The sequence below is a fragment of the Aphelocoma coerulescens genome, chromosome 15, assembly GCF_041296385.1.
Source record: "Aphelocoma coerulescens isolate FSJ_1873_10779 chromosome 15, UR_Acoe_1.0, whole genome shotgun sequence".
In the NCBI taxonomy this organism is placed as follows: domain Eukaryota; kingdom Metazoa; phylum Chordata; class Aves; order Passeriformes; family Corvidae; genus Aphelocoma; species Aphelocoma coerulescens.
Genome location: NC_091029.1, coordinates 3,346,428 through 3,370,409, shown reverse-complemented (window position 1 = coordinate 3,370,409; position 23,982 = coordinate 3,346,428). Strand labels below are relative to the sequence as shown.

Below are 23,982 nucleotides of genomic sequence, written 5' to 3'. Positions count from 1 at the left end.
GTGAGGGGACGGCGGGTGGCGGGAAGAGCGGCCGCGGCCTGAGGGAGAGGAGGGGGGGTCGGACCCCCGGGCGGCTCTCGGGGCTAAGGGGACACCGCGGAACCGCGGGGACAGCGAGCCGCCCTCGGCGGGGACCTGCGGAGGAGGTGCCGGGCGGGAAGGAGCCCGCGCGGCGGAGAGTCCGGAGGCGGCCGCCGGCCCCGCGCGCGCGGGGGCTTCCAGAGTTCCCGGCGCTGTTTTTCCTCGAGTGTTCGCTGGAGCGAGCACAAGACAACCTTCTTTCCCCACTTCCACCAAGCTCAGGCCGTAAGTTACCCCAGAACTAAAAAGTTTGTCCGATTTCAGCTCGCCTCAACTCTAAAGGGCTGTCAAGAGCTGCCCAGGGAGGTGGTGGAATCACCTCCCCTTCAGGGAACGACTGGATGTGGCACTTAGTGAGATCTAGTGTGGTCGAGTTGAGAACGTGCTGACCGGTCAAGGGTTGGACTCGATGATCCCAGAGCTTTTTTCCAACCAAATTGATTCTCGTGATTCTGTGATAAACCAATGCAGTCGAGCAGCATCAAGAGCACAGTTACACTTTACCACAAAGCAAACTCCAGTCCTAAAATCCAGGGCTTTTAAAAACCTCAAAGCACTTTACATATAGAGAAAATACGTATTTTTGTGCAGGGCGGCGACAGAGACCCATGCCACCTTTGCACCAGTTGCTGGGACAGACCTTGAACACAGGGATGGGCAATGTAGTCTCCTGTTTAACAGGAAGCATAATCCATAATTAGCAGGGTTTGACTTTTTTCCCCCCAGTGGTTATAACGTTTCTCATCTGCTTTAAATAATTCCAGTAATATCCATGGAATTGGGCTGCTTTTGAGCAGTGGAGGCTCAGCTCCGACAGCGATCCATGGAAGTACATGAACATAAAGGGTAAATGAGTTACATGGGAGGTGATGCTCTGCAGGAAATTTGTCACAGACCTGCGAGCTCTGGTGTGGTACTGCTGGACTCCTTCATTAACTTCTCCCTAATGCACACCTTGCTGCTCGTGCTAATTGTACAATCACAGATGCTCTGAGTACACAACAGCGATCTCTGTTTAAAAAACATTGCTTCTGAAAGGAACGCTTCTTAAGGGCCTACATTATTATTCAAATTGATGCCGAGGATGATGTAAAGAAGGAAGCTGTTCAACAGCACTTCACTGATCTTTCTAAGGCAACTTGTATCAGTCTCATTATGCTGTTTATACACACACAGTGCGATGCCGTCCCGTTGGTATTACACTGCTAATTGGAATTACTACTTTCAGAAAGAAAAAGTCAGTTTAAAGGCCAAAAGAGAAGCGTGGTTGTAATGCACACCACAGCATTGCTTTCTTTACCGAGGTCCATTGGATTTGTAGTTACAAATCCATTCTAACCTGTCAAAGCATTTATCAATGTATTTAATCAATACAGTACTCTTACATTGCTCTTTTGCTGTCAGGTTTCACAAATGAATACTGTCTTAACATAATGAAAATAGACTGTATCTGACATAAACCCACCTGAAATGACTTCTAGGAAGGTTCCAGCCAAGGTTGGAGTGGCCACCTGCTTCATTCTTTCCAGCCACCCCGGTGTTTCCCTAGATAGGCATGAAATTACAGGTTTGTGGCGTGTGCCAAACTGGGGACTTATTCTAGAGTTTGACTGAAATGCAACTATGTGACCTTTACTTTATAATAAACACAAGCCATAAATTTTGCAGATATTTGAGGAGAGGATCCTGGAAAGTAGGAACAGACAGAAAATCTTGTGGTCGCTATGATTCTGAGTCTCTGTAGATCAAAGATTGTTCTCTTTCCTTCTGTTCTTTTTCTCTGGTTTAGCAATAGGTAAGCTAAGAATGTCTGCAACAAATACCTCTGTTGTGATTTCTGCTGGAATTTCTTCAGTCAAAGCTGCTGCACCTGGAGAGCAGTAACAACAACACAAGACACAGAGAAGCAATGTAAAAACGGCTTTCCAGTAAAATTTATAAGCAGCAAGAAGTGAATGAAATGTTTTTAAAGATGTACGAAGGGATCATGACAAAGTGATGGTTTACTAGCTCGATACTTTATATCAGGGATTAAACCTGTGTGTCTCACCTTGCAGCAGGTCCCTGCCTCAGAGGAGTCACGGGACAACTTTTACACTTGGTCGATTTGATGTGATTTAGGATCCTGAGGGATCCAGGGATTTCCAAGTTGCTTTGCAGCACCAGGCAGTTCCCTTCGGGAGCGGCACCTTTGCTGCATGCGGCCCATTGCCAGTGACCCTAAACAGATGCTTTTCCAAACTGGTGGGGACTGGGACATGAACTGTACAAAAATGCAGTTCCAGTTACAATGGGCAATTAAATACAGCCGCTTGGCTCAAATCAATGCTATAATTTGCTGTTCCAGACTGGTGTAGACTGGGACATAAATTGCAGACAAATGCGGTCGTTACCAACAGCTCTGTTACAATGGGCACTGCGTCCTGGGTAAAATCAGCACTGGGATTTCCCTGTGTGTTTCTAATTTCAGTTCCAGCCAGCAGATAAACAGCAATGTAATCTTGTCAGGCCCCAGTTATAGTTCATTGTCCATTTATTTTTAGATACACCCATGTAATTGCTGCATGGATGAAGGACAGTCTGTAGCTCTGTGACTATTTTTGCAATCCCATCTGAGCAGTTTTGACAGCTCTTGGCCTAACAGGGTAAATGGGTTTGAAATTTAAATTATTCCATCTGGGAGTTGAAACAACCCTGCTTCTGTGCAGTGTGGAATGCTAATCCCATACCTGTGGGATCACAGGTGTCCAGTTCAGATCCTCCTTTCCTGTGTCTCCTGCCCAGCAAAGTGATCAGACATTCGGCCAGCTCGTCCTCTGTCATCTGCTCCCCTGTACACAACAGAGCAACCCCAGCCCGTGGGTTATGGGGTTGAGAGCACAAAAACTCAAAAGCAACTCAAATTACAAAGTGCATGAATTAAACAGGACAGTTCAAAGGAGGATCTGGCTTCTCTGAGATAGAGATACATACATTGCCAGCCGAAACACGTGATCCCAATGCAGGAAAATGTTGATCCTAAGGAAAATTGCTCTTCCCTATGGCATTTTGGGAAAAAATATCAGTCAAAGGGAGAAATTCTGATGCAGACAGCTCTTTAAGATACATTGCAGTTGCAGGGGCTTGAGCTTATATTCCCACTGGAGAATTCCTGGCACAGACCACAGTCCATGTAGCCATTTTCATGCAGGCGAGAAAGAGGAAGGTGGAGAAAAGTCTTGATTTAGTATCTTGAAATAACATGGACATAGCACTTGTTCCCAGTTAGTGGTTGGCTCATGCCCTGGAGCATGAGGTTATAGATCTGTTATGAAACTGTTCTATCTGATGTACCTATTTATGGATGTTCACACCATCTGTATAAATAGCTAACCTTTCTCACACTGGTTGAATCCTTGGTTTCCAAGGATCTTTGTGGCAAGGAGTCTTGCCAGGTGATGTACTGACAAGTACATCAGTAAACCAGCATTTCCCTTTACCTGTTTTAATGCTCAGCAGTGCTTTTACACCAGAAGTAAGACAACAGAAGTTTGTTATTAACACTCTATGGCACTGGCACAAGCATATGAACACCCATGTTTACGGTGTTCTCCCTGATTCAGCTCAACTAAACCATCCAGTCTTTCACACAGATTCAGCCCAGGACCAATTTCATCCTTCCTTTCTTGTCTCCCTTTTATCAATTTTATACTACTTTTCCAGAGCCTGTGTGACTGGAAGAGAGAACAGCAATTCAGATAAGGGCACACTGGGAGAAGGATACATTTTGCCAAGATCCATACTTATCATTTAACAGCCAAGATACCTCAGGCCAGGAGAGATTTCCAGAGCAGTAAAAGCAGCACAGCTGGGACAAGACATGTGATTATTCAATTTAAAATCTTAAGGCAGATGGGTCCTCACGCCTGCCCTGGTTACCAGGCTATCGTTCCATAATAATTTCTTGCTACAGTAAAAAAGTTCTGAAATTGCAGGCAGAACTAGCAAGCATAAAACTGATATTAGAAACAAAATAACTCACCTCTGCACTGAAGCAGTGACAGGAAGTCTTCTGTGTCAATAATTTTGTCTCCCTTCTCGTTATCATAACCAAGAACCTGAAATGCTCGTTGTATGGTTTTCATTGACAAGCCAAGTGCAGGTCGATGATTTATGTAAAGTTTGATAAAATCCCCTAAATTGATTTTCATCACTTGTTCTCCAGTATCCGCATACTTGCTGAATTTTACCTCATTTATCATTTCTTCAATCTAAAGATCAAGACAAGGCAGATTGTTACATGTTTTATTTTGAAGAGCATTGGGCCAGTTTCCGATCCCGTGAATGCCAACGTCCCCTAACCGTGCATGTGTTGGTGCCATGGGTACCATGACCACATCCCAGTAGGAAGCTGCACTCAGCAGCTGAGGGTGGGCACGGCAAACAGTTCCACACCTGCTGACAGGACAGTAGTGAGTTAAAATGGGGGTTACACATACACAGTCATTTTGGATTTCCTCTCTTGTGACAGGCACTCAGTGACCCTGCAGCTGTTACCGGCACCTTTAGCACAGCTGTGTCTCTGCTCTGGGACAGTGGGCAGGCAAACCACAAACCAGTAAACACACCATCCTTGCTCTTGGAGCACACACATGAGGGTCCCGACAGAACCAGGCTGCACACCCTGGCTGGCATTAGAAATCTTATCTTCCCCTGCTCTGACCTGTGTCTGGGGTGGTTCTGGTGCTGCACAAGCCAAATCTGAAATGTGCTCAGTGGGGCTGATACCCTGCACTGCTGGATCACTTACTCTCCTCTCAGACAAACAGGCAAGCACTGGCTGTGCTGGATACCAGTGGTTTTCCTGAAGTCTGGTGCTGTGAGTCAGTCCAATTGGCAGCTGTGCAGATGTGTGTCCAAAAGGCAGCATCTGCTCCATGCCTTCATTGTACTCTCAGCCCCTTCAGAGATACACGGGCAGCAGAGAAACGCCGGGAGAATTCCCCGTGCCAACACGTACCAAGCGTGCTGCTCCCCGGGAAGGGAAGCTGATGCAAGATCTCCCCAGGGAGGACTTTGCATTCAGCCATGGGCCTTTGTCCCGGTGTCACAAGTTTTTCCACTGAATGAAGCCTGGGGAAGAGGGAAATCTCAGCCTTATATTTTTCCTGTAGTGAATGTCATTTTCACTCGGCTCTGGCTGATCTGGGATTAGGTTTTATATCAACCCCACTGAACTACAAAAGAAAAACACCAATTCCCAAAAGCTTTGCTAGTCAGCCCAAGCTGCCTTTTCTCCCTCCTGCTTTTCTTTTATTAAAACACGAGAGAGAGAGAGAGAGATGAACCTTCTCTCTGGCTTTATTACTGATTTTAGGTTGCCTGGTTTCACAACAGCTCAGCACCTCTGTTTCCATGCCTGAAATGCTGTTTATATTTTAATTTGGGGAAGTTTGGGACATTATCAGTTATTCTTCCAGAGACATTTCCCAAGGGAATATGTTCTCTGGGTCCCCAAGATGCAAAAATGCAATAACCCAAGGAAAAGATCTAACACAATATGAGGAGGTAACACCTCAAACTTGACACCGGGGCAAAGCAGCCCCAGCTCAGACAAACATTTGCTGGTTGTGGGGGCTCCAAAGGGAGTCAGTTTGGTGGCAGCTGTGGCAAAGGTCCTGCCTTCCATCTGGCTCTCACGGCGGAGCATCCTTGGATAGATGGGATGGCACAAACTCACAGCACTGCCTCAGCAGCCTGTGGGTTCCTGTGCCATGGCAGAGATGAACACAGCCTCCCCTACAGAAAGACCGAGGCAGCACTGCTGCCCTTGGGAGAACCCCTCCTGCGGTGACAGGCTGGAGCTGGTGCTCAGAGGCCGTTATTCAAATCTCCTTGCTTCAGATTCAGTCATGCCAGGTTACACATTATAAATGAGGTTTGTATACATACAAACTGCCTTGGAGAAACAGCCACACAAAGGGGAAGAAGCAGCACCCTTATTAAATCAGTTCTCTCTGCTGTAGAATTTTGACCCTGAGGTTGCCCTGTTGAACAACTATGAGCTGTCAGGCTCCAGGTTTGTTCAGCCTTTCCTGCAGTTGCCCAACTTGCTAGCAAGGAAAATTTTGAGGAATTTGCTGCCAGATTCTGACTACTACTATATTTATGCAGATCAGATAAAATACACTGAAAGCCAATAAATACATTCTAGAGCCATCCAGCACAGCAATGGTCAGAATCTGGCCCTTAGAACACTTGGGAGGTGCAGTCAGTCTTGCTCTTTCTTCTTTTAAAAACAACAGTGAAAACAGCTGACCAACCTCTTCCTCTGATGGATAAAATCCTATTGCTCTCATTACAGAAGGAATTTCCTCCAAGGGAATATGTGTTGACACCTGTCTCTTCTCCATTGTATCGATACCTTGGCTGCACAGCTGTACGTAGTAAAAATAGTCCTCCAGTTCCTGCCAGGGATTCAAACAAACACTGCAAATTTCAGTTACCAACAGGCACGGAAGATAAGGCTCCTTTTAGGGTTTACTAACAGGCATATCAATGAGATTGCTGTTAAAGGCGAGTTGGACAAAACATAAAGAAATGTCAGGCCTGTATAAATTAAACTCCAGCCAGATGTGGCCAGACAGCGTTCACGGTGAGCATAATTACCCTGAAGAATTCCCCTTCTCTGCCACCATTCAGGAGGTCGTAGAATGGGATCAAGTCGTCCCCACCCAGGAAAGCAGCAGCGTCCAAGGCACTGGCAGAAGTGGAGAAAAGAAGGTACAGGAAGGGTTCATGTGAGGAGAGCCTTCACGGTTCCCTTTCTAGTTGTTCACAGACACTTCCAATAAATAAAATCCCTTGGCCTGAGAATTCAGGAAAGAAAAGCACTGCCTTGAACCCTGTGCTGTTTTATCATCAGCTGCACTTCTACAGCATATTTCATACCCAGGTTTTACATACAATAGCACAGTGTGGGAATTAATTATTACTGAATGGTCCTCTTGTTGAGTGGAATGAGTACAGGGCTGGGAGCCAGGAGCTTTTCCATGGACTTGAACTTGGTGTCTGGCATTTGGCTTTTCTGCTTCCTTATAGAGACATTGAGAGAGATGAATTAGCTAGATCAGCATTTTGAACATGCAGAGAAGGCTGGGACTTGGTGTTTGCAATAAACCACACAACTCCCTGTTCCTTGATCTAACACATTTTTCCCCAATAACTCAGTGCAATCCATTACCCGACTTCCTCTGCCGTGGCGGGCAACAGAGTCACAGGTGCAGTTTGCATTAAACTGAAAGCGCCTGAGTAGCCACCTCTTTGTTTCAATTTCATAGGCAGTTGGAGCCAAAAGAATCCCTTTGGCTTGTGCAGATATAATAAGAAACCAAGCCTGGCAGTGCAATCATGGCATAGCACTGCCACATAATACCCCACGTCTGGCAGCAAGGCTGCAGCTTTCACACACACCTCTGTAGTGCTGCTTCCACTGGGGTTTTTTTGCAAGCTTCATGCTTTTTTCATAATTAAGTTATTTGGGTATTAAACACAGTGGAGATGCACAAGATGCCAGAAGCAGCAATAAAATGATAATTAGCTCATCAAGAACTTCGCTCCAAAAACAAATTACATAGAAATTCAATGTTGCCTGGACTCTGGCCAACCATTATAAAGAAGGATCATTTATATTCTATTGCCTTCCTTAAAATGTCGCTTATCCTGACCCCCGACTGTTTAAGCCACACAAAGTGGAAAAGAAAATAAATAAACCCGTTGCTTTCCCACCCAGGTTTCCTTTGTTCTGGCACATGAAGGTGAGCTGGCTTGGCACCCCTTGGGCTTTCCTCAGAGCCAATGGTACCTGCAAAATGTGTTCCTTGCAGGACCAGCGGGGTCTTAACCACAAAATCTTGGTCCTAGGAAGGTGAGGGGCAGCTATGTTTCCCAGGTGCACACCAAAAGGCAAACATAGGAGCAAGGGCTAAAAGCCAGCTCCCATGGAGTTATTTCCCAGAAACCAGGAGACAGAGTGCTCTGTGCTAGGAGGGTGTTGCACAGGATTTGAAAAAGAGAAAACCAAACCAACACAGTGTGAGGGAGACCATGCCACACTATCCTAACTCTGCCATGGACTAAGCTCCCTTCCCAGTCCCTGAAGTGTGAAGTGGTTCCATGCTGGGCTGGAAGCCTTCATGCCATTCACAGCTGCCTTGCTCCCTCTCTATGTACAAATGTACCTACCGGGCACCTGCAGCCGTGAGGGAAGAGCCTCTGCCCCACAAACGTATTCCAACAAGCAGCTTTGGTCCTCGATGTGCCAAGAAACCAGTATATCTATATATCTATCTTTGCTGTGTTACCCCCCTGCCACGTGGGAGCACATCTGGCACCACTGCCCAAGGGATCTGGCAGAGGGAAACCTGCAGAGGACGGCGTAAGAAATCTGGCAGGATTCATCGCTGATGCTCTGGGCCAGAGCCTGGAGATCCTCCTTTGTTAAAGCAGCCTCCACTCTTCCAGCCACCCCATTTACTGCAGGCCATTTATTCATGTAAGCAAAGCGTTATAGGATTAAGGTGGCTTGTCCTAAATCCAGTCTTCAAATGCAGGGGGGATTTCCCAGCAAATTCCTATCCCATTTGGAGAGCAGACAGTTTTGTATCAGCAGCTGCCCTGTGTGCTCCTCCTGCAGCAGCCAGTGCTGCTCTTCTGGTCCTTGCCTAGCCCTGACAATCTCCCATCATGCTGGCCAGGCCACAGGGGCCACAAAATCCTCTGCCCAACTTCTTACCATTTGGGCACCATTTCCCAGACCGTTCCCCTCCTGTTTCAGCTGCCACCCCACAGAACTGCTTGGGGCCCAATGGGTTGGCCAAGCAGCTGTGGAAAGCAGTAACAAGATTCCTTTCCCTTTCCTGCCATAACTCACGGTAGGTTGACCTTCCATTTCATAAAAGTGCGCTCCTTCCCCCCGGCTGTAAAGATGTAACGCCCGTCATGGGAGGTGGCAAAGTCAGAGGCACCGTCTGGGTGGCAAATGAAGGCTGAGGACTTGTGGGGGTTGCCATCGACAGGCAGAATCTGCAAGCCCACCTGGAAGGGAAGAGGGAGTTTGGGAGGGCTGGGGGTCCCATTGGGGCAATGCCACATCCTCTTCCCCAGGAGTTCTCTCAGCTCTCAGGCAGGACCAGCCTACATGTGGTTTCATCGCCAGTGAAATTCCCAAGGGACCACCAGCTCTGCAAGTGGGGGCTCTTGTACATCTGGGCAGCTGGGGCTCCATACCTTGTCCTTTGTAATGTATACCAGGTAGTGTTGCTGGGGGTCCGCAGAGCTTGTCCTAGGGAGGATTTGTATCTTCTCCAAGGGGGAGCCATAGGTTGGTCCCAAAACGGTCTTTCTAAAGGCAAACAACATATTTATCCACTCTAGGCCACCCAAAACATTTTTCCTCTCTGAACAGCTGTTGTGTGGGAGGATGGGTAGCTATGGGAGGTGTGCAGAGGCTTTGTGCTGAGGCTGAGAGAACAGGATAGGACAGGGTCCCTGGCTATAAGGAACTACACTGGGGCTCAGAAATTAATTTAGTGCTCAGGGATTATTATGCTTTGCTCATGTGAACTCCTGTCTCTTTATCTGATGTCTAACTGCTGCATCTGAAGTCCAACATGCTGAGCAGACCAAGACCCAGCTGCAGCCACAACCTTGCTAAGTGACACATCAGTGAACAGCAGAATGGGCATAAGAATGGAGTGACCTGAAGGCTCTAGATTTACTAGAGCCTTCCCAAGATCTGCATCACAGATGGACAATCCCATGCTCATGGGTGGGAGTATGGTGGTCATTAGACCAAGGATCAGGAGGAGGTTCCCAGGCAATGGCAGGCCTGAATCAATCCTCTACCTGCACATTTTGGTTGTCACATTGTAGAGCTTCATTTTGTAGCAGCTGTTGGCAGTGAGGAAAAAGGACTCGGTGCTGAGCTGTGGGTACCAGGCCAAGCACAGGGGCACTGCAGCCTGCTCCAGCCTGTCCCTGTGTGTGACCACCAAGTGGTCCTTGATGCTGCTGTTCAGGTCATATTCAACCTGGAGGAAAGACAAGGAAACTCAGCAACTCCCCTGTGGTCTGCCAGCACCCTTGACCTTGTGGAATCACTGGGTTTGCATCTCCCGGAGAAGCTACAATAGGAGAGCCTCAGTGCCAAGACCAGTCTGAGAAACAACCCCCAGCAATGGAACTGGTGAGGAGAGAGTTGGGAGCCAAGGAACCAAACATGGAGTCTCCTCTGATGGCCTTGTCCAGCCCCACCCCTTTAACCACAAATCATCTCTGTCCTTTAAACTTTCACATCAACCCACCAGCTGCCGGTCCTCCCCGAGGCTCAGGAGCCTGGGCTCGTTGCTGTCCGAGTGGACCCCAAAGAGGATGCTCCGGATGGGTTTGTAGTGGGAGTCCAGCCCTGCCAGGTGTTCCCAGCATCTGCTCCCATTCTGCAGGACTCTCTTGTAAACAGTCACTGAATGATTCTCATCCTGCAACAACAGCACAAAGGTCAATGAGCCACGATCCCCGCACACATCCCCTGGCTGGCAGTGGGTTACTTGGTGTGTCCCCTCTAGGCTTAGCCTGGCCCTTTCTGTTCTGGAGTCCCACCAGGATGTTTGGAGTCACAGCCAGGATAAAGCACTGGGCTGGACCCATTTGGGCAGCTGCTCTCAAGAGAGCACCACAGAAATCCTCAACCTGGCGGGAGCATCTGAGCCATTCCCTGCCATGCTCATGTAGAAAAAGGGCAGTAAATGAATTTCTTTGATTCCCTAGAAATCACAAGGAAGATGCTTCCCACTGCTGTGCTCTGGCACATGTGCAGGGAAGGGGAATCTTTTTTCTTTGTAGAGATCAGCACCAGTTGCTACAACCTCTGAGTCAAACTGCTTCAACGCTGCCTCTACACTTCTATATCGAGACATGGGATGGAGGGAGCAGCCCTCTCGCAGAGCACCAGCCAGAAGGAAATCCCTGCTCCAGCCCTTTCTACAGATGGATGCAGAGCTAGGATTTGTCACTAAAGTTAGGAACGGGGCGCTGCCAGCAGCGGGTCTGCGGAGCCACTGTGACTGGTGACGTTTTCACAGAGTGACTCTTCAAGCCAGGAAAAGCAGTTCGGAGTCAGGAAGCCCCAGGGGAGGAACAGCTCTCTGCCTTGCTCACTCTGCATTTCAGAGTCACCAAGCCCCAGGGGAGGGACAGCCCTCTGCCCTGCTCACTCTGTGCCTCGCAGGATGGCCGGCAGTTCCCAGTCCCTCCCAAAGCTGCCCCAGGAACAGCGCATGTAAATCACCGAGCGGAAAAAACAAGCTTACAGCAGTTGCGAGGTACTTGGAATCATAAGAGAAGCTGATGTGAGTCACAGGACCTTGCGAGAACTGGAATTTTTCGCAGATGGACTGAAGGGAAATTGCATCAAGGATGTAAACGCTTCCATCAGTAAAACCAGCAGCCAGCAAATAACCTGGAAAGCAGACCAGAAACGTCTCACGACACCATCACTCCTCAGAGGAAAGCCAGTGCTTGGCACGTGAGGAGGTCACAGGGCTGCGATACCTTCAGGGTCATAAGATAAGCACTGGATGCCAGCCTCAGTGAATATCCTGCTAACGAGGTACTGGGTCTCCTTGTAGTCCCACACCTTCAGCAGCCCACAGTGACTCCCCGCAGCCACTAGTGGCTCCTGCGGGTGGCAGACAATGGCATTCACAGCTTTCTTCGCCTCTTTCATGATTCTTTCAAAGTTTGTGCTGTCTGTTGCAACATGGAACATGGTTGCATCAGAGGTTGAAAGGATAAAGTTCCTGTTTAGTGTGAGAGAAACAGAATTCGATGAATCAGACCAACTGGTTCATGTCCCTCCAAGCTATATTACACATCAGTCTCTTTTTGGCAAGTTAGTTGGACAATCACTTATATTTTGTGATACACAATATGCAAACGTTCCTTGACCTGGAAGGCAAGTGGCACTTTGTATTCATGACCTGGGAAATGGCCATGGGAAGACACTGGAGTCAGTTCCATTTTCTACTTGGCTGGGCAAGCCAGAAGATGAATGACATCTGGGGAGCTCCTGCAATTTGCAAGTCACTGGTGTGTGAGATAGACAAATGAGCAATTGGAGATACTCTGAATGGGCTTTTCACGTGTCTCCACACCACCATTGTCAGTGGCTCCACATTGACCGCGCTGCCATGGCCAAAGTTGGAGGGCAGTTTCAGTCCCTGTCTGTTCACTCAGCCACGCTGACCAGCAGGCAGAGAGGTTTCACTGTGTGACTGGTGATGTGTGAAGTGGACAGCTGGGTAATTATTCACATTACAGCACAAACGTGTATAGTTTCAGTCTGCCTGATAGAGAGTCTGGACCCAGGAAAAGGGACAAGAGAGGATCACACAGAAATCCCAGACTGGTTTGAGTAGAAAGGAACCTTAAAGGTCATCTTGTTTCAACACCTTCCACTAGACCAGGTTATTCCAAGCCCTGTCCAACCTGGCCTTGATCAATTCCAGGCATGGGGCATCCACAGCTTTTCTGAGCAACCTGTGCCAGGACATCACCATTCTCACAGTGAGGAATTTCTTCCTATATTCCATCTAACCCTGCCCTGTCAATTTTAAGCCGTTCTCCCCTTGTCCTCTCACTCCATACCCTTGTCCAAAGTCCCTCTCCAGCTGTTTTGGAGCCCTTGAGGCACTGGAAGGTGCTATAAGGTCTCCTTGGAGCCTTCTCCAGGCTGAGTCTAGGAGCTGCACAGACAGACACAAGTGGGGAAGCACAGCTTCTTTGCCAGCTGTTCCATCACGGCCACCAGTTTATGCACATCTGGGCCAGGCACTGATGGACTGCACCTCTTGCGTGCCTTAGCTGAGCTCTCCAGCCATTCCTAATCCCACCAGCCTTTGGGATGAGCTCAGGCCCTCCCCTTTGGTTTTCTGCCTTTTGTGCTGCCCAGAACAGCTACAAGTGGCAGGAGCTACAGCAGCGACCCAGGAAGAGGCATGAGACAACAGAGACCAAGAGGGAAACCAAACCATCCTCCAGGACACTGCTCCAGGCTGGAAAAGAATCTGTCCCACATGGCTCATTGGAAAACACGTGTGGCTAAGAACAGACGTTGCCAGGAAAGCCGTAACAGGAGTGACAGACATATGGTTTGCAGGCTGGATGGAGACACACAACAGCTTCATCTGGCCTGCAGACTCCCTATAAATCCTCACAGGCACAGCTACGTCACGCAGAGGGACAGAGAGGGGCTGGTGACCTGTCAGTGTGGTACAGCCCTGCACTGGCACCATGGCCCCAGTTAGCTTGCCAAGCCATGATAAAATCCAACTGGATATAGCCATCCCTGGGAGGGGCTTGGGGGGGGGATTAAGGGGCCCAGTGAGAGCTGGAGGCTCAGCATTAGCACTGCCTGGTGTGCCGGGTACGTGACAGAGAAGCTGATCATCGCCGTGCCTGCACTAACGCCATGTCTGCGCCAAGGCATCACCTCAAGCTCAGAATCTGGGATGTGCTGGAGCCCACCTACACTCCCTCCCTGTCCTGCCCAGAAGCCTGAGCACAGGGTTGAAACCTGCTCCAGACCAGGCAGAAGCTCATGGAACAGCTCTCACTGATCTCCTCCCCAGTTTTGAGCTGCAAGGCAAACACAGAAGAGCTGGGTTTGTAAAGAGACACTCACCTGGTGAGAAAGGGCTTGCTACTGTCTGGGCAGGCACCAGGAGGATCACGAAGGATTGTGGAGAACGAGATGGACTGGATGGGACCCACTTTGTCATGGCTGTAGATGGTGAGGAGCCGCAGCTGTCCATCATAGAATTTAACCTGCCCTTTCACATCACCTGTGACTACACAGCTGCAAGGAAGGGGAAGTTCTTAACCAACACACTGACTGACAACTCCCAGATATTTCTTGAAGGGCATCCTTAGGCGGAAGCAAATCTCTTCCCCACTTCTCTGAACAAGCAGATGAGCAGAGCCCTGCACAGATGTTCAGGAGAAAGCCGGGGCTTTGCAGAAGCCAGCAGCTCTGCTGTGACCCTGCCGTGTCTCCGAGGCTGTGGCGGCGTTTGGTGGCTGTCTGCTCCCTCTGCCGGTAGCGGCCAGGAGGCTGAGCCACTGTCTGAGCTACCCCAGCAGAGCTGGCATCTCATCACCACGACTTTTCAACCTTATTTCCACCCCCAGCCAAATCCATTGCTGTAAAATTACTCATAAACCAGCAGCACGTTCCTGCATGAGTGACCATGCTGCGAAGTGACTTAAAACTCCAACATTATTTCTGCCACTACTACAGCTGAGGTACCCAAGGACTACAGCTACGGAAAAGGGCTGCCCCGTTACCTCTCCAACACTTTGAGCACAGTAAGACTCTCCTTCTGCATTGACACCACTTTGGTGGCTGTTATTCCGTGGGGTTTGGCTGGCAGTTCCTCGGGGAGAATGCGGGGATTATCCATGTCCCACACCACCAGCTTCCCGGCCGAGGTGCCCGTCAGAGCTTGGACGTTGTTAAAATGGAAAACTGACTGGCTGAACTGTCCCACCAGGCACTTGAAGGTCTGTGGAGACAGCAGCCAGGCCGTGTTTTCATCCCAGAGCTGGCTCTGCCCTCCTCCAGCAGAGAGGTTTCTGCTTGGTCCTCATGACATTCCCTCCCTGCCCCACAGCAGGACAAGCGGACAAGAGCCTCGGGAGAAAATGCAGTGGGGCACCTTGGAGAGAGAGCCCTGCTTGACCTCAGCTCAGGCAACCCAACAGGCTTGTCCCTGCCCAAGGGGGACAAGCTGGGGACATGACCACTGTTTTTGCTTGAGGGGATGGAGAGGGACAGTGCTGCTGCCAGCAGGAAAGCCAAGAGGGTAACATGCTGTGGTCCCTCCCTGCTGTGCTCACCTGGTTGCTCAGGAATGGTGCCCTGTACTGCAAACCTGCATCATCCTGGGGAAAGCAGAGAAAACATCCAGGACAAGGATTTTGGAATCAAGCTCTGCAGTGCCAGCATGTTCCCTCCCCACCATTTGGGCACTGGCCCCACACTGTGGTGACCAGAGCAGGGCTCCTGGGGCAGAAAGGCTCCAAGATCTTCCAGAGAACATGAAACATCCTCTCCTTCCGCCTGCTTCTCTTCCAAAAGCTGCTGAATGGCACAAGGCCCATGGGAAAGCAGGAGTGGTAGAGGTGAAGAGCATCCCTGCCACAGCAGCTGGGCCTCACCAGTGTAGGAGTGGAGGGAGGGTGATACTCTGCCCAGACCACTTTGGGATCTGGCAAGGGCAGGGAGCAGGGTAGGGGGATGGGGCGAGGGCAGGGACAGATCTACAATGTGTGACCCAAGTTGTGGACAGACACCTGGCCCCAGAGTTTCCCCATCACCTCCTTCCTGGCACCCAAAACATGACTTCCCATGTCCCTACTTACCCACAGGTAAAATATCACCTGGGTTTTGCTGTTGCTGACAAACTCCTGGGGATTCTGAGGGTTAAAAATGACATAATCCTGAAATTCAAAGGTGAGACTCACATTAGCACCAAGCTGAGAACTGCTTTCTGCTTATTCTTCCATGTAGAACAACTGCTTTTATCCAGAACCACCTCACCAGCTGCACTCAACTGAAAACAGAGGACACCCTGTGCCTGTCAGGTATCAGAGGAACGGGGATAACCCCTTGGGATGCTCTGCTGCATCAGGGTGCCCCAGGGATGGGGTGTGATCCTGCCTCCCATCCCCAGCTGGCACCCACCAGCAGCCCCATGCTGGATGGGGACATGGGGGCACAGGGGGGAGCAGGTGAGGATGGGGCTGCCTGGTCCAGCCCCTCTGCCCTCCTCAGCCATGGTCACTCACCTGATACCCAAACTCAGGCTTCAGCTCTGTGCTGCACATGGGTTTCTCTGTGGGCAAAGTCCATCTCCAAACACAAACTTTCTAGAAGAGAAGGGAAGAAAAATCCAGGGAACACTTGTGGCTTTCTGGGAGATTGGGGGGGCCAGGTGAGTCCCATTCCCCACCCACCGCAGGGGATGGTGTGGCCTAAAAGACTGGAGCAGGGTAAAACCCAGCACAGCCTGGCAGCAGAAAGCTTAATTTCAGGAAATAATGCTAGAAATTGCTTAGATGAAAGTGATGAAGTCAGAAGCTTTTATAACAAATTAAGATCCATTTTCTCAACTCTGCAGCATTCATTTTAATGAAATCCAGGTCTATCTTCTAATGGCTCAGCAAAAACAAACCATCACTCTGCAAACCCACTCCCCTCTCTCCTGCTCTCCCCATCCAAATTCCCACCTCCCCTGTGCTGCACTGCGAAAAACTTCCAGGTCTCTATCCTGCTAAGCTAGGAAGAGGAGATAGTCTCTTCACCTGCACAGTACCAGCACTAATGGTCACCAAATACTTGGCATCCTGGGAAATGGCAATGGCACAGACCCCGTCCTCCGGATGACTCTCGAAGATGGTGCGCACGGGTACCCTACGGAGCAGAGACCCCATGGGTGCTCCTGGCAGCACAGGGGGTTCAAGGCAGTCGTTTGGCAAAGTCTGTGGCACAACCCACCCACCCACCCTGGTCTGTGTGGAAGGAGAGATGGAGGGAGGGAGGCTGCAAACACTGGTGCTGCCACAGGCTGGTGGTGCTCAATGTCCCCTCCATCCCTTCCTCCTAAGTAAATGGCACTGGGAAACAACTCACCAGGGACCTCCATCACATCATGAAGATGTGATGTACTCAGTCTGGGGGAGCTCAGCCCCATCTCAGTGTCTCACGGGTATGGGTGATATGAGGATCATGAAGGCCTCGGTTTGGTTTTGGTTCCTTTGCTGCTCTTTAGTCTGTCCCTGTGTTCTCTCATTTTACTCTCAGATGAGGCTGGAATCAGTCCTGAGTGATTTACTGGACACAGGGGGTTTCCAAAGAGGAGGTTCCTGGGAGCTTACCCGGAGTAGGAGTCCCACACGATGATCAGAGCATCTGGCCCTCGGTCGGCGGTCGCAACCCAGCGTTTGTCTTCACTCACACACAGGCAAGAGATGACATTTGTGTGGCCCTGGGGGAGGGAAGCAGCAAAATGCCTTGCAGGCTGCAAACCTGGGGCTGTTTTATCCATACCTTTTGTTTGGGCTGCTTCTGGGTTTGGTTATAGGTGCCCCCAAAGCACAGGGCACCAGAAAAAAATATGGAGGGAGGGGGTTCAGGAGAAGGGGAGGAGGAGGGAGATGCTCGGCTGTGTGCCAGACCTGCAGGTGGTACTGCTTGTTCCCCAGGATGTCGTGGATGACCACTGTGTGGGAGGAGACGTACAGGAGCACCTGGTCCTCCCCGTCAATCAGGCTGTGCACAGCCAGGCTGCTGTTGTAGCCAAACACCCAGGACAGGTTCTGCAGGGAAAAGGCAGCTCGTGGCTCTCAGCAGGCAGGACAAAAAAGGCACACGAGGTCTGTGGAGTGGTGGAAGAGAGCGGGGCAGGCACGGCAGGTGCAGTGTGGACCATCCTGGTGGCACTGTGCCCATTGGTACTCACAAGGGGGTGAAGGCTGCTGTCCCTCTTCTTCCGGAACAGCATCCCCGGCATGGCCGCCCACACCAAGCTGGCAAAGCCTTTATGCTGTGTGTGCTGCTCCCTGTAGCCTGAGAGAGGGCTGGAAATGGCTCCCTTGGACTCAGACAGTGGTTCAGGCTGGTTCAGGGAGTCCAGCACCCTCCAGGCATGATGTCCCAGCACTGCCTTCCCCCAGGGTGCCCTGGCTCCCAGCCCAGGTACTGGGCAGGGTGTCTGAGATCCCCATACCTAAAGGAGATGATGGGGGACACATCGGTGGTTCTCCAGTATCCTCTGGTGCTCCTTCCTTCTCCCTGGCAGCAGCAAGGGGATCCTTGAAAAGGGAGAGAGGTTTTGGTGAATGCTGGCTCCTGGGCTGGTCTGGATGGGGACCGCCCTGTGGCTACTGGGAATGAACCCCAGCATGTCTCAGATCCTGGGGGCTCTGTTTCCACTAGGATCTGCCCCAGACCCTGTCTCAAACAGGACTTTCTGTGGTGCAGCCCTCACCTCCGTCTCCTGAGCCATCTGTCTGTCCTGGGACATCTCCTTGGGTTCGCTGCTTAGTGCTGCTCTTCCCTCAGTGGGTTACTCCAGCGTGACTTCACAGGGACCATCCATCCACACCTTTGCCCTCCTAGGGAGCTGGGGCGTGGAGATGCTCTGAAACACACACACTCTCCCAGATTTGGCTGCACAACGACCTGGAATTGGGCACAGCAGGAGGAAAGGGCAGCTGTGAAGCTGGGAAATGGGTCCCAGAGCCTCTTCTCAGCTCCAGTAACACTCCCGCACTGAGCACAAGCAAGCCCAGCACTGCCCCGGTTATTCCAGCTGAGCGCAGGCTCCCTCCCTTGTCTGCCCGCACACCGCTCTGGGCGTGGAAATTTCCCTTTGGATGGGGTTTTGCCACAGTCCCTGTAAGCACAGAGTTGCTCCTGGGCGGCAGCTGGTTCATCTCCGGCTTCACGGGTCTGCATTTGAGCCAACACCGAAACCTTGTGCACAGAAAACTTTCACGGGAGGCGAAGGAGGCCCTGGGAAAAACCCTCCCAGGGCCCCGGCAGGCGGGACGGGAGCTCGGGAACGGCCGCTTGGGAACCGCCGCGGTCGCCGGGTCTCACCGCGCTCACACGGGGCCGTTCCCAAGACCCCTCCTGGGAACCTCTCCAGACTTCGGTGCCTCCTGCTGTCCCGAGGGACCCTCCCGGAGATCCCCCCCCGCTCACCGACACAGCGATCCCCGCGTCTCTCTGCCTCTGCGACCGCCGTTCCCAGGCAACGGCAGCACCGGCTGCGCCACCGGCTGCAACCGGGAAACGCCGGGAGAGGGGGGGAACCCTCCTCATCCCCACCGGCTGCCAGAAAGAGGCAGCGTTGACCCCCCCCGCCGCTCCGTTCCTTCCCGGAGGAGGGAACATTCAGCCTTTGACCCTGCCCAAACCTAAATCCCGCTCATGGCTGCGACAAAGCCCCTCTTGGCATGGCCGGAGCCATTTGGGACCGAACCCTCGCCCTGCCCGGGGCTTAAGGATCTTTACCCGATGCCCCCCACAAGGAGTTGTAGGCTGCTCTGCTCCAGTGGCTTCCCTGAGCAGCACAAGCGGAATCAAAGCGAGAAAAATCATCCCCCATCCCCTGCCAGTCCCCCATGGTCCCCAGCTCTCTGCCAGGACGGCCCTTGCACAGCAAACCCACTCCCAAGGATCACTCCAAGCTCTCACTTCACCCCTGCAGATAATCAGCTCCAAACGCTCCCAGCTGTTAACCTCACCCTTGCTGTTAAGCTCAAATAATAACAATTTCTAAATTTACTTTGTTTTTCCTTCTGCCCAGAAAGAGCCTCACACCCTGCTGGGAGCGGAAACGAGATTTGTTACCAGCTCCTATTATCTCCCTGACCCGGAGAGGCTGCCCCAAATAATGACTACAAGAGCAGAGAGAGGCAATATTCAGTTTTATTGTTTTGGGAGACTATTTTGAAGTTCAACTAGAAATAAGCTTCAAACAAACCAGTCATTCCCAGAATCCCCTCAGTTTATGCACCTTAGGCGGTTTAGGAATGGTATTCCCCAATTTACTGTTCCCACTAAAAACACCCCAGACCATGTGCCACTCACCACTCCCCCCACTGCTCCTGCAGCAGGATGGAGATGGGGATGGGAGGAACAAAAAGGTAAACCCCATCCTGGCTGGAACCAGGAAAACACCCCAAAATCAACTACTGCAAATAAACACATTTTTTTAAAAATTTAAAGAAAAAAGAGAGAGAAGCCAGATTAGGAGTGCTTTTACCATGACTACATAAACTACTAGAAGTTCCAAAAGTAGAATTATAACCCCTATTCCTTACCTCATTGTCTTAAAACAACTGGGCATTCCAAAAATCCTTTCAGTATGTTCAGTGACTTTAAAAGTTGTGGCAACGTGGGGAAGATGAAGTATCAAACTTGCATATCTCTTGTCTGTCATCTACTGTGACAGGCATCAAAAAGTGCTCTAGGACTTTTTAGCATATATTACATGATATTCAGTGAGGAGTTTTAAAGGGGGGAGAAAAAAAGGAATGTTCTGTTATCACCAAATAAGAGCATTTCAAGCTCTTTGGAGGTTGTATCAAGTGAGGTTTGGGTCTTTCTAGAGCCTTATTCTAAACTGATACAAGGTGGAAGAGATGAGAAGACACATCTTGCAGCTCTGCAGGTTCCTCCTGACAACCAATGCAATTCTGAACTGCAGGCAGGCCCTGCTCTGCCAGAACCCTTCAGGCACCAGAGGCCACAGCAACAACACATAGGGAAGTTTTCAAACCAGATTAGAGTCCAGAAAGCACGCACAAGCTTCAGTTTTATTGTTCTCCAGGCCATGGTCATCTTTGTAAGGGAATGATATTGCAGCTGAAAAAGAAGAGAGTAGAAGGAAATATTAAATGTCCTTTCTCAAACAGGCACAGAAGATCTGACATGGGATTGATCAGACTCAGCACAACCCTTCTCCACTGGTTTCCTCTACCACACAAACCAGCCCCTGAAACCTTTCTCCCTGTGCTCATGGAACTCAATTTTTTGAGTTTGATGGAACTCAATTCCCTTATCCCTGTGCAGAACCAGCAGCCTCCAGCTCCCTGGTGCCCACCAGTGAGGTCTGTCACAGTGGGCATTGACACAGCCCAGGGCTGGCCCTGCTCAGGAAACGTGCCCTGAGCTGGTGAAAGCCTCTTCCCTTCCAGCAAGTAAAACAGCAGCTCACCCCAGGAGACCCTTCCCAGCCCAGCGCTTCGGAGTCAGCCCCACGTGCACCCTCCTACCACTGCGGATCACAGTCACACTCAGGGGTCTCTGAAAGAGAGGAAAAATAAAAAGTAAATTCACTTTTCCATCACCAAGTCAACTCTCTTCCTTCTTTTGCTGAAACACCAGAAGAACATTAAGCCAAAAGAGCTGTTCTGCAGCAGTGCCCATTCCCATTCTGGTGACTATAACTGAAAGAAGGGAGTGTTTTGTGTGAAGTCATCTCCAGGAGATCCCCCACTTCCACCATCAACCACAGAGAAGCTGTGGCAGCTTCTCTGGCCAGTCCATGAGGCTGGCAGAGCAATGCTGCTGCAGGGAGTCCCTGGGGAGAACAAACAACAGTAATGCTCACAGCAAAGAGCACACACCCCTCAGCTCTTCCATTCATGAGCAAATAGCTCAGTGCTGTGAGAGAACAAGGCTACAACAGCATAGACTGAATCTGACACTGTTTCTGACATGGAAATGATGATTCCAGAGATCAAAGTTCCATAGAAAAAGCTGTGGCTAACAGAGACAGGCAAGAGAATGCAGTCACAGCAGAAATAAGCTCACCCCCTCACTGTGCTGCACCACTGTGGCGATGTTCTGCAGGTTTTGGAAGTTGTTTACATTTACAGATCCAAACTCCACAATCTCATCATCAACTTGAAGTCCCTGGACAGAGATAGAAGAGAGATGAGCATCTGCATTCTCCAAAGACAGGTAATATCACAGGTAATAACACAGAAGCATCACCCTTCACCCAGCCACAGGGAGAGAGATGTGCTACAACACTTCTCTCACTCATCACTACAGCCTCTCAAAGGCCATAGGGAGAGGTAAGTGTTCATTCCTCTGTTCTGTTTCATGGGAAGAGAAATCCTGAGGCTGGAATGGTCAGTGGGGTGTGGGAGGAGCTGTGTGGTGCCAGGATACAGCTCAGAGAACACCCATCTCATCCCTGTACTGTGACCAGCCCATTCACAGCACATCCCAGTGTGACAAAAGAGAGGGGGTGACACCCTAATCAAGCCCCCAACTTATTCCCACTTACTAACAAGAGACAGAGGAAGCCATGAGCTGTCTGGCTCCAGACAAAGCCTTCCCCACGAGCTGTGCCTGACATACCGAGACGCTGGCAGGAGAGCCCGGGGTCACGGCGTTCACTTTGGCAAAGGCCTGGGGCAGGCTCTGGTTCTGGCTCATGGCCTCGGCCAAGGCCTCCGCCTCATCCTTGGCATGTTTCTCCTTCTCCCGGGCGTGCAGCTTGTGTAGAGCTTCCTCCACCTGCTTCATCAGGGCCTTGTGATCATTCTGCAAACCTGTGGGTGACACCGTGAGCGCATGGGAAGCTGTAAAGGATTCCCCCAAAGGACTCTCAGCACCTGCTCCCCTCCGCAGCCATGCAGAGCAGTGTCCTGGCTGTCTCTGATCTCAGCAAGAACCTCTGCTGGTCTATCTGCTGGGGCCTGGTGCCAGCCCAGCAGATGTTTATCAGTAAAAGTCAGACACAGAGAAAACCACCCTACAAATTTTAGTAAACATGTAAAGGCAGCAGGGCTGGGAGGCCCATGATCCCTTAGAACTCAGTGAGCAACTCAAGTCCTCTTTCCATTAAGTCATCTGCTGTTATGTATGAAGAGAAAAACCCATCCTGAAAGTCAGGGCACTGGGAAAGCCTGGGATGAAATAAATGCCGAGCTGTTTCCTACCCAAATTTTATTCCACAAACAGCACAGCAAAGCTTTATTGTGTTTCGCAGATCCCAAATGGCTCCACAGCAGAGGTAGAATTTCAGTGCCGCTGCAGTAACACGCGGACAAAGGCATTTTACTGACTCAGCCCAGGCGGCAGCTCCGAGCGCTGAGCAGAACCACTGGGAAACCGGCTCAGCGCAGCCCTGGGCTCCGGTTCTGAGGAATTACAACGAGGAGATGGGAGTTTGAGAGGCTTAAGCGGCGTCACCGCTGTTCCGCGGTGCCTGTCCCCGGGCAGAGGCCGGGTTTCTCCCGCACATCCCGGTTTCGCTGGCTCATCCCGCGGGATGGGGGCGCGACCCGGCCCCGCGGCCCCGGGAAGGGCCCCCCCGCCCGGTTCCCGTTCCCCGCTCACAGATGATGTTGTGCCGGGCGGTGCGCACTTGGTACAGGTCGATGTCTGCTCGGGGGAAGCCCTCGGCGTCCACCAGCGGCTCGTGCATCCCGACGCCCTTTTGCTGTGAGGGAAGAGGCGGCGGTTGGGAGGGGGCCGGGCCCGCGGGCCCGCACGGCGCTCCCCGGCCCGGCCCTGCCCTGCCCGGGCACTGACCCCCTCCAGCAGCTCGTAGCAGGCCTTGATCTGCGCCTCGATCTCGTCCTTGCGCCGCACCAGCTGCTGGACGTCGCTGACGGTGACGGGGCGGCCCCCGCCAGGCTCCGCCATGGCCGCGGCCGGACGGGAGCCGGGAGGGGCGCGGGGCGGGGCCCGAGGCGGACACGGCCGCGGGCGGGGCAGGGGCGGGCCCAGCGCCGGGGGGCGGCGGGACCGTGCCGGGGCGGACAGCGGGGCGGCAGCGGTGGCAGTAACGGGGTGGCACAGCTGCGTCGGTGCCTCTGCGGCACACTGCTGTGGCGCTGGCATGGCGTGGCACAGCAACGTCACCCTCACTGGGTCACACTGCTGTGGTGGTGCCGTGGGGTGCCTGTGATGGTGACATGTGGTGGCACAGCAGTGTCACCATCAGTGAGTTACACAGCTTTGATGGTGACATGGAGTGGCACAGCGGTGTCACCATCACCGGGTGACACAGCTGTGGTGGTGTGATGTTATGACCCTGTCCCTGCTGCTGACCCCTCTCCAGTCTGTGCCTTAGCCGGGTGGTGCACGGCATCCATGTCCCACGGATTGTGGCAGCACGGGACAGCCCCACCACTAGACCCTGACCCCTGTCCTCCGTGCCACTGGCACCCCCCAAGCCCCCTGTGCTCATCCTCCCTGGCCCCGCTGGTAGCTCCGACTTCCCACCACTCCCGCTCAGGTGGAGTCTGTGCGCTGGTGTCTCCCCCGGCAGG

General features: G+C 51.5%; 2 protein-coding genes and 1 long non-coding RNA gene across 3 annotated transcripts; 1 reads left to right on the top strand and 2 right to left on the bottom strand.

Moving 5' to 3' along the window:
- Positions 1-71: 71 nt before the first annotated feature.
- On the top strand, positions 72-20,900 carry LOC138119152 (uncharacterized). Its single transcript, XR_011155401.1, has 3 exons — positions 72-306; positions 16,982-17,141; positions 20,605-20,900. It is a non-coding gene; the product is annotated as an uncharacterized lncRNA (long non-coding RNA).
- CFAP251 (cilia and flagella associated protein 251) lies at positions 1,536-18,374 on the bottom strand. The gene is made up of 22 exons (XM_069030718.1): positions 18,168-18,374; positions 17,907-17,991; positions 17,640-17,746; positions 17,356-17,496; positions 17,056-17,165; positions 16,483-16,591; positions 15,967-16,047; positions 15,541-15,618; positions 15,016-15,060; positions 14,464-14,681; positions 13,802-13,975; positions 11,671-11,918; positions 11,430-11,578; positions 10,425-10,598; positions 9,967-10,151; positions 9,349-9,463; positions 8,993-9,156; positions 6,730-6,820; positions 6,384-6,527; positions 4,103-4,331; positions 2,811-2,912; positions 1,536-1,951 (listed from the first exon to the last, which is right to left on the bottom strand). Exons 1-22 carry the CDS (start codon positions 18,201-18,203, stop codon positions 1,827-1,829), a joined length of 2,910 nt encoding a protein of 969 aa, XP_068886819.1. The 5' UTR covers positions 18,204-18,374; the 3' UTR covers positions 1,536-1,826.
- Positions 19,597-23,390, bottom strand: PSMD9 (proteasome 26S subunit, non-ATPase 9). Its single transcript, XM_069030717.1, has 6 exons — positions 23,240-23,390; positions 23,045-23,147; positions 22,061-22,254; positions 21,506-21,607; positions 20,907-20,995; positions 19,597-20,554 (listed from the first exon to the last, which is right to left on the bottom strand). Exons 1-6 carry the CDS (start codon positions 23,351-23,353, stop codon positions 20,527-20,529), a joined length of 630 nt encoding a protein of 209 aa, XP_068886818.1. The 5' UTR covers positions 23,354-23,390; the 3' UTR covers positions 19,597-20,526.
- Between the last annotated feature and the right edge of the window lie 592 nt (positions 23,391-23,982).

What these genes read in the sequence shown, in the direction of transcription:
- CFAP251 (XM_069030718.1), bottom strand. Translation starts at nt 18,203, where the DNA reads ATGTCCCAGGACAGACAGATGGCTCAGGAGACGGAG. An exon ending in GTGACAACCAAAATGTGCAG is followed by an intron (nt 9,464 to 9,966) that starts GTAGAGGATTGA and finishes GTTTGCCTTTAG; the next exon opens with AAAGACCGTTTTGGGACCAA. An exon ending in GAGAAGGGGAATTCTTCAGG is followed by an intron (nt 6,528 to 6,729) that starts GTAATTATGCTC and finishes AATCCCTGGCAG; the next exon opens with GAACTGGAGGACTATTTTTA.
- PSMD9 (XM_069030717.1), bottom strand. Translation starts at nt 23,353, where the DNA reads ATGGCGGAGCCTGGCGGGGGCCGCCCCGTCACCGTCAGCGACGTCCAG. An exon ending in GCTACGAGCTGCTGGAGGGG is followed by an intron (nt 23,148 to 23,239) that starts GTCAGTGCCCGG and finishes CTTCCCTCACAG; the next exon opens with CAAAAGGGCGTCGGGATGCA. An exon ending in GCTGGGAAGGGTCTCCTGGG is followed by an intron (nt 20,555 to 20,906) that starts GTGAGCTGCTGT and finishes CTTCTTTTTCAG; the next exon opens with CTGCAATATCATTCCCTTAC.